The sequence below is a fragment of the Podarcis bocagei genome, assembly GCF_964188305.1.
Source record: "Podarcis bocagei genome assembly, chromosome: 4".
Taxonomy (NCBI): domain Eukaryota; kingdom Metazoa; phylum Chordata; class Lepidosauria; order Squamata; family Lacertidae; genus Podarcis; species Podarcis bocagei.
In genome coordinates this window covers 64672024-64686326 of record NC_138128.1, presented here as the reverse complement: position 1 = coordinate 64686326, position 14303 = coordinate 64672024, and the positions used below count along the sequence as shown (strand labels likewise).

General features: G+C 42.2%; 1 protein-coding gene across 1 annotated transcript in view; it reads right to left on the bottom strand.

The window, feature by feature from the left end:
• The window catches only part of ADGRA1 (adhesion G protein-coupled receptor A1), a 313459-nt gene that overhangs the window by 153931 nt on the left and 145225 nt on the right, over window positions 1-14303 (bottom strand). The window contains exons 8-9 of the mRNA XM_081189457.1: window positions 6121-6285; window positions 697-895 (exon numbers count right to left, since the gene is read on the bottom strand). Coding sequence (XP_081045583.1) covers window positions 697-895; window positions 6121-6285 — 364 coding nt within the window. The remainder of the gene's footprint in view (window positions 1-696; window positions 896-6120; window positions 6286-14303) is intronic.

The following is a 14303-nucleotide window of genomic DNA, read 5'->3' as shown; positions in this document are numbered from 1 at the left end:
CTCCCATCAGGGTATCTGAACAGAAGCACCATCCTCACTGACCGCTTTAATGGGCTATCCTGTCGCTTGTTGAGGTAGAGTGTGATCCACCTCTGGCTAAGGATCCAACCCAATGTCTTACCCGCCATCAAGTTGTGACGATTGCTATGAGGTCAGCAAAGCCCTCAGCCAGGGTCAACTGGATTGAGAGAAAAGTCTTGCGTGGCCCCAAATATGGCGACTGAGTTCTTCTATAGCAAAGCCATGAGCACGCCCCGGCAACCTGCCATTGTTCAACTCATTATATATAGTTTAGCATGGGAGGGTGGGAAAATTGGCCCTGACTGAGCTGCCAGGGGCTGATCGCATCTCCTATTTATGCTCAGGGAGCGGATCCAACTGGAAGCAGTGGATAGAGTAGGGTCCCTCAGACATTTCCCCCCAACCACCCATGATTGGGCAGCTTGAATGGAGGCTCTCATGAAGGAAAGGAGCGGTCTTTCCCAACTCCTGATCTATATAATAAACACTTCTGACTTTCCTTGTTCAAACCTAGAATATTTGTAGAACTTAGATACTACAAGCATATTTCCGATCCTGTCCTTGAAATATACCTTAGATAACAAAGAAGTAAACTTCTATTTCTGTGCAGTGTGCTGATAAGAGATGTGCAACATCTACAGTATGCTCTATGCATAACAATTGGTGTCATTTTACCTGACTAAAAGCATGAAGGACTTGAGTGGCTTCTTGTGAGTAAGGACATTCAGAATAGCTTTCTTCAGCCCACCGACCTGTGCGATTACACTTACGCCATGCTTTTGACTCTTCTGCTGCATTCAAGAGGGAAGCTGGATTGACAGAATACTGAAGACATGGGTGGTAAGCAATTACACCAGCCAGAGTTTTGGGCCATCTACAAGCAAAATAACAATAATCAACAGTCAGCTAAGGATGCAATTCTGTGCACCAGGGGTAGCGAACATACCTCCCTCTAGAAGTTGTTGAACTACAATTCCCATCATCCCTCACAATTAGCCACGCTAAAAGGAGTTGTCCAACATAGTGAAGACACCATGTGCACCACCCCTACTGTGCACACTTGCTAGGAAATAAGCTCCAAGAGGGCTTACTCAGAAGGACTTACTTCTAAGTGCACCTAGACTGCAGTGCCCGTGAAATATTCATCTTGAATTGGAAGCCTTAAACTGATTCTCTGTGCCTACTAAGCCAGACTGGAGGGACAGGGTTATCTGCCACCATCATTCATTAAAAAAATGCATTGCATTTTCCAGAATGCCAATCTATCCTGTAACGAGGTTTGAGTGATTTCTTCTTTTCTTCTGTTTGTTGAAGTTATAAAATTATGTTTATTATATTTGCTCTGTATTCTGTTTTTATATATTTTATTGCTGCAGCTGCTCTGAGGCCAAATGGCAAAGGACAGTCTACAAAACTTTTAAATAAATAAATAAATAATCAGTACTAAATTGTAATGTGACAATCTAGGTGGGAAATTCACACATCACTAACACTCAAGTGAGAAAATTGGTAGAATATACACAAACAGTTTGGCACAGATAATCTTGAACTGCTACATGCTTTAATCAGTTTAATTGGAACATTAATCAATTAAAACACTCCACCTAGATGCTTCCCTTTCCATCTTTTCTGTGTCATGTTTATTAATTAAGTAAGCCTACTGGCAGGCCTTGTGCTGTCTTTTAATTTCTGAACAGCACCTAGAAATTTCTAGGCCTGGTAACAATAAGTATTAATCAGCAACACTTGGTTCGTCTGTGGGCCTCAATTTTACTCATTGATTATGAGAAGAAAACTCAAAATCAGTGGAGTTGCAAGTTAACAGCAGTGCTGTTTATTATTTGAAGCTGTTTTGGTTTGATATGCTATTACGCTAGGGAATGATAAAGGGAAAAACTATAGATGGCCTTTCCTTCTAAAAAATGAGTGATAGCTTTTCTTTATTAAACCGTACATTTCCACACTTCCTTCCATATATCAAATAGCATATTCTATTAAAGATCCAGTAATATGAAAATGTGTTTACATTGATGGAATGCTGCCTCACAAACACAAATCCTATATACAGAAAACTACCATGTCAGATAGAAGGCTAAGCTAGGTCTGTGCTCCCTGACACATCATTTTCAATGCACCGGCAGTATTTCTGTATGGAGAGGCATTCTATCATGTGAGGTTTCCACCTGAAGGGATTTAGCCAAGACTTGGGTTTATCATCTCAGTGAGAATGGGGCTACAGACATAATAAAAACTGCATTCTTTTGGAGTTTCCAGAATTTGTATAGTCTTCAGAACAAGAATGGGAGGGCAAGGAGACTACACCATTGTAGGGCATTTACTGCAGCAGCCCCCTTCAAAGCCAGGAAAATTCTCATTATTATTCTTTCAATTTATATACCACTCATTATCAAAAGATCTTGGGGTGGTGTACGAAATTAGAAACACATTAAAAGACATCAATGATAAAACGTAATAAAAGAATAGTAAAGAGCATACTGACAGACAGCCTAATGGTAAAATAATCATAATAACAACAGTCCTATCCCCCACACTTTCACAGGCCATAGATTATTTAATAGCCACAGGCCTGACTAAAGAGGAATGTCTTTGCCTGGCGTCTAAAGACATGTAATGCTGGCACCAGGCGAGCCTCTCTGGGGAAAGCATTCCACAATTGGGGAGCCACCACAGAAAAGGCCTGTTTTCTTGTGGCCATCCTCCGAACCAGGAGATGTGTATGGATGAAACTGGCCACAAATTTATTCACTAACAGAAATAGGTGAGGCTGGCATGGCATCAGAACAGGATCTGACCTGAAGTACAACCTTAATCACCAAAGTCGGGGCGGGGGGCAGCCACACACCAATGATCCAACGTGGCGCAAAACCATGAGACTGGGGCTGCTGATAACTTAAGTTGGTTTCTGACTAGCCCTGCCCCATTTGAGCTAGGGTGGGGGGCTGTTCACCCCTCAAGGTCCCTTAAGGGGGTCTCACCTTTTACCTACACCCTACTCAATGCCATTTCTGCCTAAGCTGTGACAATGAAGATAAGGCAGCTAACAGACAGTGAGAGAATGGTGAAAACTTCCCAAACAAGGGGAAATGGCAGCTGAGAGTTAAGTTCATTTCTGGCCCTATAAACCAGGGAAGCCTCTGTGGGAGCCTCTAAACCAGGGATTCCCAAACTTGGTTCTCAAGCTGTTGTTGGACTACAACTCCCATCATCCCTAGCTAGCAGGACCAGTGGTCAAGGATGATGGAAACTGTAGTCCAAAAGCAACTGGAGGCCCAAGTTTGGGAAACCCTACTCTAAACCAAGGGAGGGAGGACTATGGAAGTTTGCAGTACATATGGGGGGAAGGAGTGTTGGAAGAAGGCCGGATGAAATGGGGGCCTGTCCTTTTATTAAAGGGAGTGCTGCCCCTTCCTGAAATCTCCCTAGGCTATGTGAGGTGCAGAGATCCCAAGTTCTAGTGGGAGGATTGCCCTCTCGCTCTGGCAGATGGCTCCAACAGGCTCGCCAAGCCATAAGTAATAGTGAAAAACAATGAGACACCTCAGATTACTCGATTCTAGCATTAAACCAAGTTTTTTTATCAAGCTTTTCTTCTTCTTCTTCTTCTTCTTCTTCTTCTTCTTCTTCTTCTTCTTCTAAGGTGCTGCTACGTTATGCATTGACAGAGTCTGAGCCAAAAATGCATTTCCGATTCTGAACAGTACTGCAGCTGGAAGAAATATGGTGCTCATTCTTCCTCACACCTTTCTAGCCGAATAACACATTATGAAGAGAAAAGACTTTGGATGCAAAAATGAATCATGGTCAGAATTGTATAAATAATTAAAAGGAATATGAACCAAGGAGCATTTCTATCTTACTTCTGGCCTGAACGTCACTTTAATTGAGCTACTCTGCTGATATTTATTTATTAAAGGGCTAGATGCAGCTATCCTTTCGAGTAACTCTAATTGCAAGGCACTTTGTCTACCAGACGAGAACTGTTGGGCTTTTCAGCAAAGAATAGTATGGGAAGATTTCAGTACTAGAATATCAGCGTTTAGTATCTGGAAACACAGGGACACACACACACCATTTAAAAATAGCTTATAATGAGAGAAAAACAACACAAAACACAGCCATCACCCCATAATAGCTTTTGTTCACTGAGGCTTGCATTACAAATCCTTGCAGCAAGTTTTCAATTACAAATACCACCTGGGCCTGTCAGCTCAAAAGACTCAACCTTTCCATTACATTTAACGCTTCTCCTTTTAAAAACGAACAGCTCTTCTTCTTTTCCTTCCCTTCCCTTTCTAGTTTTGCTTTTGTGGTTGTGATATCATGCTTCCTACGTATTTGCTAGAATATCAAAAACCTCAAAGACCTTTTCATGATAAATTATTGGCATGCAAGTTGCATCCTGGGAAGAGAAACCTTTCAAGGAAGCTTCAGGTGTTAATGTTAACTTTAGTTCCAAAGATGTTCTCCAGAATTCTGAATTCATTACTTTGAAATGCCAAAGGAATCTATGGACTCAGCATGCTTTTGATGTAAGTTTCTAAAATAAATTTGTGTGGACTTTCTGAAAGATGATCAATAAGGACAGAAATGTCAATTCCTCAGCTTTTTGATTTGTAGCAAACGAAGTGGCAAAACACCTTTGGCATTAGTTCAGCATTCATATATATATTTTATTTATCAAGAAGACAATGAAATTTGGTGGCAAGGGATTGAAGGGCTTCTTAATGAAAGCTGCATTATGTAGCAGCTAGTACAAGTCTATATAATATATTTTTTAAGTGACTCATTAAACAGCACCTCAAGTTGAGCCTTTCTGTATTGAGAAGAAATGCGGTCTACAGTGACTCTCTCTTCTTGAACTTTTCAAACAAAAGCAAGGATTTTTGTTTTACAAAAAGATGCCTTGCCTTCCAGGAGGCTTATAAAGATATTTAGTTTACCATGCAACAGTGAAGGAATAATGTTATTGCTGGGTGGGTGGGTGTGTTTAAAGAAATGGAATTAAGTTAGTGATAACTCCAAACACAATAGGGTAATTAATGCATAAGGAGGAAAGACTCACTTCCAGCACAAATGTGTCACGCTTTTATTCTGATTCAGCGGGGGTGGGATGTTGGGTGGTCTCCTTACATTCTTAAGAAATGCATGAGAAGGGAAGGAAAACTGCAAGCCATTTCTATTTGATTTATAACTGTATGTGTGGCTTGAACCATAAATATTATCTTCGGAACATGCACACTATACATTGGAGCTGCGGTACCTATGGTGCCCCAGGTGTCACTGGACCACAGTTCCCATCGTCCCTGAAAAGTGGCCATGCTGCCTGGGATACTGGGGAGTTGGTGCCCAACAATGTCCAAAGTACCACAGATGCCCACCGCTATCTTAAGGTATGTCTAGATTGCACTTTAAAGTGGCCTGGATCCAAAGAGCTAATTTAGACCCGCACATAGGCTTTGGAAAACCCAGTAGGATTTTATTTTATTTTATCTGCCTTTTCTTCACCCACTATGCAATATCACATGCTGCTTTTAAAAGCCCCTTCAGTTCATGTGGGATGTGTGACTGTTGTTTGAAAAACCTCAAACCCAGAGCATTCTTGAATGTGTACAAATAGTTACACAGTTCGTTGGCATCCCAGACACCAAGGAGATGTGTCTTTCTTCCATTGTTGTGCTTCACATTTGGAACTACTTCACAAGACAGTCAATCAACGTTGTTTCTAGGCAGGGAAGCATGACAAGGGGCAGTATTTAACTACATTTTTAAGCACTAGTGCAAGGGGTTTACCCAAGTTCCTCCCCCCCACACACACATCCCACATTATCCCCAAATTTGCTAGGAAAGGCACATTTGAACCTTCCAAACAGATAAAGTAGTCCAAGGGGCCATTAGAGCATTATCTGGCCTTAGAGAATTGCTGCCACTAACCCAACGCTACAGATTGAGAAACTTGTTTGGATACGAAAGACTACCCCGCTGTATATATTTGATATGTACAGAATAGGCTTATTGAGGTTTTACACAAGAAAACAAAAGATCAATCATATATTTTTGAAATCAGAAGAAAAACCATACCTGAAATCTCCTTTATTGTTAACTATCCTTTCAGCAGGGCAATAAGGTGCAGCTGTTTCTAGTACAACGATTTCTACCTGCTTAGAGATGTTTCCATAGGAGTTGTTGACCATGCATTCCCACATTCCTGTTGCATCAAAATCAATGCTGGACAAAATAAGCTCACTACAAGAGAGTAAAAAAAGGAAAACAAATTATCAGCCTGACTTAAAAGGTATGCGACTCCAAAAACTCTCCATAGGACAGAGCTCTTTAGACCACAGTGATGTTTGTTTGGTTTACTTATTCAATTCTGCAGCCCTCCCTACACACTCAAAAGCTTTAGGACAGATACCTGTATTCTTAAACCTATTTATAAAAGTTTGTGATCAGTAACTGGGAGCATGGTACGGCTGCATTACTCACCTGACCTCCCTCTGGCTGAGTCATTGGTGGAGGTGGAGGGACAGGGTGAAGTGCTGGAAAGGTGCTCATGAACCATATTGACCTCCCTGGCATCACACCCCTCTTCCTCTCTGTCCCTGTAAGCAGCGGTGATTCAGCTGGAGGGAGGTCAGATGAGTCTCAACATGTCATCCACTACTGTATGCAGCTGATGCTAGAAGTATGTAACCATTCAAAGTGAAGCTCAGAGTGCCTTCCTGTTTCTACTGAATTCTAGCTGACCTTGGCTTCTGGTCCAGTTCTGTTGTGAACAGAATAAAAAAAATGCCACCCAATTCTGCTTAGAGAAAAACCCTGCTGTGTCCCTACAAACACTTCCCCACCCCCCAAGTGAACATGTTTTTCTGAATTTGACCATTGATACAGATACTGACAACAATCCAACGTAAGCGCACTTAACAACTTCTAGATACAATGATCTTAATTTGTAACGCATGGTAGTTTTAAGATAACAAATATTTATATTCCCTGGTTTGTTTATAATTTGTTTTTGTTGCTGCTGATGTAATTCATTCTGTAACCCCAGGGTGAAAGGTGGAATAGAAAAATCTTACAGAAGTTCCTTTAATTTCTCTAAGCATGTTCATCTTTAACTTCTATGCATCCTGTTATTGGGATGGCTCTATAGTTGTAGGACTTCCTTCCTTGCTGTCCTGATTTTTGTGCAAATCAAGAATTCAAAATGAAATTTTCACTAATAAATGATATGACAAATTCAACAACCAGCCTTCCACACAGTGCCGGATTTATGTATAAGCTAAACAAGCTATAGCTTAGGGCCCAACTCTCTTGGAGGCCCCCCAAAAAATTAAAGAAAAAAGAACACCTGGATATACATTTCCAAAATATAAGATAAAAAACAAATAAAATAAAACCTACATACAGCAATAGGCTCCTATGATGTAAGTAACAGGCTCTGCCTGCTAGCCTGCTCCCTAAAGTATCACTCGTTTGCTCATTTCTATATGTGCAAATGGCTTTAGATACCTATTAGGTCCATAAATTACCATATAGCATATATGCAACCAAAAAACAGTGACAATGTGTTGTTGACAAAGGACAGCTGGACATATAAAAGGGCCCATTACCTTCAGTAGCTTAGGGCCTCATCAAACCTAAATCCAGCCCTGCTTCCACACCATGTTTCCTTTTGGACACAATGGTGGTAGACAACTCTGCACACTAGGCACTAATGGAACATTGCTTTGATCCTCCAGAGAAAGCATTCTGCAAAATTGTAGTAAATAGCCTTTGGCTGAAATGATTCTATAGTGTGAGCATACCTCATGAGAATTTAGTGTTATCTTTCTGCTGCAACTTTAAATATAGCTGAGTTTATTCTTAGTTGTGGCCCTGAGCTTACAAGGGTGGAAAATCCCAAATGCACTTTTAGAATGAATCTCACTTATAGCTCTCTTAATGATGCATGATAGTATTTAACTCTTGCACAAAGCATCATTGTTACAGTACTTACAGGGACTAATTCATTAGAACTCTGGGTTTCAAAAAAGTGATACCTTTTTATGGCAGGAATTAACTGTATTAGTTTAATTAGGCAACAACGACAAGGTCTGTTATAAGATACCAGCATACAGATAGCAATAAACAGCATTTTCAAACTGCAGCCTGCCGGTTGCTTGTAACTGACAAAAATGTCAGCAAAAGGTATTCCCTTCCTATAAGAACTGGATTGCTGTAAAGGTTACAGAAGCTGGCTGTTGATATAGAAACCAGATATCTCAAATGACAGCGTTGCCATTCAAGTTATGCTGAACCATCAGGTCAGCCAACACCTTCCATTAAGGTAACACTGGGTGACCTTTATTTTTACGTTATAATCTCTCAACTCAGTAGGCTGTTTGAATACAAAATTGCTTCTCTTCCCCTGCCCCCACACCCCACCCCGCTCAAAACGGACTGCACTTTCCTGGAGCTTACTATTTATAACATTTCCCCTAAAACAATAAATAAAAGCTTTCTCCAAGGCAAATAAGAGCAGTCACTTCAGTATTTATCTGCTGTGCAAGGTTTCTGCTTACTTGTGTGTGTATGCATGTGATCCTTGACCTGAAGTTTACAGTATTACAGTTCATTCTGCAACTTTAAGAAGGCAGTCGCTGCATCACAGTGCTGTTCTTTTTCCATTTTATAACATGCTCACAAATCAGGAATTTAGATAATAAATAACTACAGGCTACATTTTCAACCAGTATTACTATTATTTTGATAATGCCAAGGTCTATAGTGACCAGGGCCGTCTTAAGCATATCCAGCGCCATGGTGCAAAGATCTCTCCGGCACCCCCTCCCTTTCCCAGAGTTGTTGACCTTTTCCCAAGCCTCTGTGGGGATCACTCTCCTCCCGCAGAGGCTTGGGAAGGAAGCTGCATGCCCGCCAGCCATATGGTTGATGGGGCACAGCTGGCGGGCATGCAGGGAAAGGGGAGGCTGCCGGCAAAGCCTCGCAACTCCCCCACTCGCCAGGGCGCCCCTGAGAGGCCAGCGCCCTGGTGCAATGCGCCAGTAACCCCAATAGGAAAGACGGCTCTGATAGTGACAAGCCACAATGGGGAAATAGAATAAAAAAGCATAATTTGCCACAACCCTAAAGAGGAATGGCTCAGAATTAAGGTTGGTACTGTTACGATATAGAAGCAATGCAGCTGCGAGCTGCTAGCTTGAAAACATCACGTGATGGAATGTTGGGACTGTTTCGTGGGAAACAGAGGGACAGTCGATTCACAGTGCGAAGCACCGGAATTAGCTCAGAGTGTAATATGAGCTCTTCCTATTGTTCCTGTACAGGAAGTACAGGAAGTGTTTGTCACTCGACTGCAGGAGCTTGAAGAGAGCAGTCATGCTTTTTGTAACGCTGCAAAGACAAAAAAAAAGCATGTAAATATGTTTCTGTCTCTTTCCCCTGCCGGGGGGGGGGCAAGAAAGAGGGGGGGGGTTCTCATGCTGAAAAGAATCGCCTATCGTGACCTAGCCTGGATCTTGCTGGGGAATGCAGACAGGGAGGTCAACAGGAGATCAAGCCAGGTGCCTGGAGAGTTGCCAGTTACTACTGATAAAGGCTTGAATTACGACAGGTACAAGGTAACTGGGGGGCAGGATTGCAGGAGAGAGTGGTCTTGGGACAGCAGGGTGACAATCTGTTAGGTCCCTCCCTGGGACAAAATTCACACACACACCCGGCAGTTTTGGCATTTCACTGGGTCCTGATGCAGCCCACCCTAGCCCAGGGGTCATCAGCTGGCAGCTCCACGGATTCCTCTCACCCATCATTGTGATCCAACCAGCCCCTCCGATCCATCTCCTTGAATGACTCAGGACATCCATCTTGAATGTAACTACAGTGGTACCTCTAGTTACAAACTTAATTCGTTCCGGAGGTCCATTCTTAACCTGAAACTGTTCTTGACTAGAGGCGCGCTTTTGCTAATGGGGCCTCTTGCTGCCACTGCGCCGCTGGCACATGATTTCCGTTCTCATCCTGGAGCAAAGTTCTCAACTCAAGGTAACTCTTCCAGGTTAGCGGAGTTTGTAACCTGAAGCGTTTGTAACCTGAGGTGTTTGTAACCCGAGATACCACTGTAATGGGCAAAATTAGACCTGATGTGAAATACATCTTTGCTTTTATTTACAGATTTTTTAAATAGATGCAAACTGCATCAGCTGGGGGTGTCCAGTGGGGCAGTCCTGGGGGGAAATCCTTCTTTTGAAGGAAGCCTTTGTATTGGGCAATTCCTAGCTGATACAATTTGAATTTTTAAAAATCTGCACATTAAATGCAAATCTGCACTTAGTATCAGGTCAGTTTGGCCCTAGGAATCTGCTTACATTATCTAAGCATATGAGAACATTACCCAGTGGCGTAGCGTGGGTTGTCAGCACCCGGGGCAAGGCAAGTAATTTGCGCCCCCTAACCCGTGGATTTTAGCAGGGGGCAGAGAGCTGCGAGTGCGAGCGCCCCCCCCAGATGTTGCGCCCGGTGCGGCCGCCCCCCCCCGCACCCCCCACGCTACGCCGCTGACATTATCCAAGCAATTTGGGATTACTCTCACAAATCAATACCTTTATCTTGAAGCTGTTTACAAGCACAGTGAATCCAAGGGTCTGGGATCAGTGCTAATGATTCCCATTAATGACTTGTGTTTCAAATTAGAAAGAGACAGTGATATGCACTGCCTACGTTTTTCTATCAATATTATATCTAAATGGAGAAAACACTGGCACTTTATATGTGTTCAGCCCCTGAGTCTTCAGCAAATTAAAATTAGCTGCTATTCACACAGATACAAACATAGTTTTTATAAAACAAAAAAACAAGATTATTTTTAACACTTGCACTGGGGGAAAAGACCCTGTCTGCAATATCTCTTGTTAATTTTGACATTCTTCCTCACTTAGCCTTCATTGAACCCTGACTGTAGTACAGAAAGAAGTTAAGTGTAAAAGACCATGGATATTGACTGTTGTAGGAACCATCTGGCTGTGGCAAAAGATGGTAATTAATTTATACTCATCAAGGTATCCTAGGGGCAGTAGTTACTTTAGTGAACATCTTTACTTACTTAGCATCTGGATATGACAAGTGATGAACAGATCCTGGTCTCCCTAGAAACCCTGTAACAACTGAATTTAGTGCAGAAGCAAAAGTTCTTAAAAGAGAATTTAAAAGAGAACCTTTGCCTCTCTTTGCTGTTCTAACTTCTCATGTTCAGCATGCTCTCTTTCTCTTTATGGCTTATTCAGGAAAGCACCAGGCTTCCTTCCTCTCTCAGGTAACCTATGAGACTCTGGCCTTTATTGAGTATTCATTCTGATTTGTTGTCGAGAGATTATACAATTACCATTGATGCTTGTAGGGTGCTTGCACGTCTTCCTATCAAATATTAATTCACCCATCCATCCCACTTTTCAGTGCACTTCCCTGCCTCTTTCCTAACGGCAACAAGTCTTTTTAAAAGTGGATTTGTTGCACCAGGGTGACAGAGTCCTTTAATCCACTTTACTTGAACACCTATGCACTTGAATCAGAGTACTTTCGCAATCAAACTTTCTTTCTAGGGAACTCTCTGAACTGTAGCTTTGTGAGGGAAATAGGGGTCCTTCTAACTACTCCCAGCACTCTTTACAAACTACAGGCCATAAAACTTCCCAAGTGGTGGACTAGTGGATCCACCCATTTGATCTATGCCATGGGGATATCTTTTAGGTTTGGCCCTAAAGGAGTGATCAGCCAGCAATCAGGCTAGTCTGATTCAGGATACATACTCAACGCCTAGGCTCAATGTCTATTTACATCTGTAATAATAATAATAATTTATTATTTATACCCTGCCCATCTGGCTGGGTCCCCCCAGACACTCTGGACAGCTTCCAAGAAAACACTAAAATACAATAACCTATTAAACATTAAAAGCTTCCCTAAACAGGGCTGCTTTTAGAGGTCTTCTAAAAGTTTGGTAGTTATTTTTCTCTTTGACATCTTGTGGGAGGGCGTTCCACAGGGTGGGTGCCACTACCGAGAAGGCCCTCTGCCTGGTTCCCTGTAACTTGGCTTCTCGCAGTGAGGGAACCGCCAGAAGGCCCTCAGCGCTGGACCTCAGTGTCCGAGCAGAACGATGGAGGTAAAGGCACTCCTTCAGGTATACTGGACTAAACAATAAAGATGTGACCCTTTTAATTCCAAAGTGTTGTTCTGTCGTTATTGGTACTCTCACGTCACCTGCCCACCCCCCAGTGGCTTTGCAAAGTGTTCCATAATATACAGTGGAAAATAATTTAGGGAAAGTCATTATAATGTTCTACTCTAGCCCTCAGCACTGGCCATTGCCCAACGTAGAAACTCAGCATAGAGAAAATAACTAATCTGGGGCATAGCATTTTCATTTAGAATATGCACTTTCATCACTACAACTATGCATAACTAATTAACCAGACCTGAGGTTAGCCTTGTTATTAGTGGAGCTATTCCCTTTATTGTCTTGCAATAATATTTTTGCAATGTGTCTGTTGCATGCTGATGGCCATTTAAATGTCAGAAAGAAAAGTGACCGAGAAATAGAGGCTACAGGAATGCATTCCAATTGTCATTTCCCTGAGAAAGGTTCTCAGAATCTGACCTAATTTCCTGTATGTATCTGGAAGACTCTATCTCAGTTCTGGCAGAGAAAGGAAAACAAATTACTGGGACATGAAGACTGTTTACTTAAAAAACCCAGAAAAAAACCCACCCACAATTTAGGTAAAAAGTCTGTAATGCCTATATCTAATCCAAGCCACCATCCATTATTAATATGAACAAAGACTTTCAAAAGTGAGGGTGGTCCCCAGAGCATACTGCTGCGCAAAATAAGGACCAAAGGTTAAGACATGCAAAATCAAGAGAGAATGTGCAAATCTAGCTCTTTAAAATCAACTAAAAATGGGTATCTTAGCAACACAGGAAGCTATGTTATACTGAGTCAGACCACTGGGTTCATTTAGCTCAGCACTGTCTATACAGTGGTACCTCGGGTTACATACGCTTCAGGTTACGTATGCTTCAGGTTACAGACTCCGCTAACCCAGAAATATTACCTTGGGTTAAGAACTTTGCTTCAGGATGAGAACAGAAATCGTGCAGCGGCGGCACGGCAGCAGTAGGAGGCCCCATTAGCTAAAGTGGTGCTTCAGGTTAAAAACAGTTTCAGGTTAAGTACGGACCTCCGGAACAAATTAAGTACTTAACCAGAGGTACCACTGTATATGGGTTTCTCAAACAACTCCCACCATCCCTAGCTAGCACAACCAGTTGTCAGGGATGATGGGAATTGTAGTCCAAAAAAAGCTGGAGACCCAAGTTTGGGAAGCCCTGGGTTTGGCAGCAAATCTCCATGTTTTTAGAGAGGGGTCCCTCCCAACTGTACCTAGAGATACAGGAGACTGAAGCTGGGACCTTCGGCATGCAAATTCTGTCAGGATGTTGATTCCAAGGGGAATGCCCACATAGCTGGGCCATTTACATATAGAGAAGTAGCTCCCACAGGGGAAGAGGAACATTAAAAAGGCCACAAAGAAACTCATTTATCCATGGAATGATTTTCCTTACGGTATAAACAGATCCTTAAATGAAAACCTGTTAGCAGCAAGCAGAAAACAAATTAAATTAAAGCTTATATGGGGCTTCTACAGATTCTTGGATATACAAACAAATGTTTGCCAGCTGTGATTTATCAGAACTAAGTTAAATGCAAGTACAATTGCATGATTTTCTTTCTCTGGGTGATAAGTAGAAAATACACAAAACTCATCTTCCTGTATCATGGTGAATAAAGGTCAGATTACAGTATAATAAGCCACTGTTGCTTTTGCCTAATCTAATCACTTTTGCCTGATACATAAAAAAGCAGGTAGGTTTACATACAGTATTTGAGATGCTGCATGGGCAATGTTTTACACCATTCCATAAAGCAAGCCTTTGTGTTGTTTTACTCACTACCAGTGGCATGGGGAGGGGGGGCACAGGGGCAGTTGCCCTAGGTGCAAAATTGTTAGGGATGCAAAACTTCAACACCTGGTGCTGCTTCTGGGCTTGGTTGAAAATGGATTCTCCAAGCGAGCCAGGAAGTGGCCTCTCCAGACAACAGAACAAATATTTTCTTATCACTGTGGTTGCAATCTCCTGGGTGACACAGAAACCTCTAGGCAGTTTAATGCGCATGCTTACTCTGTCCATTTTCCTCCTTCTCA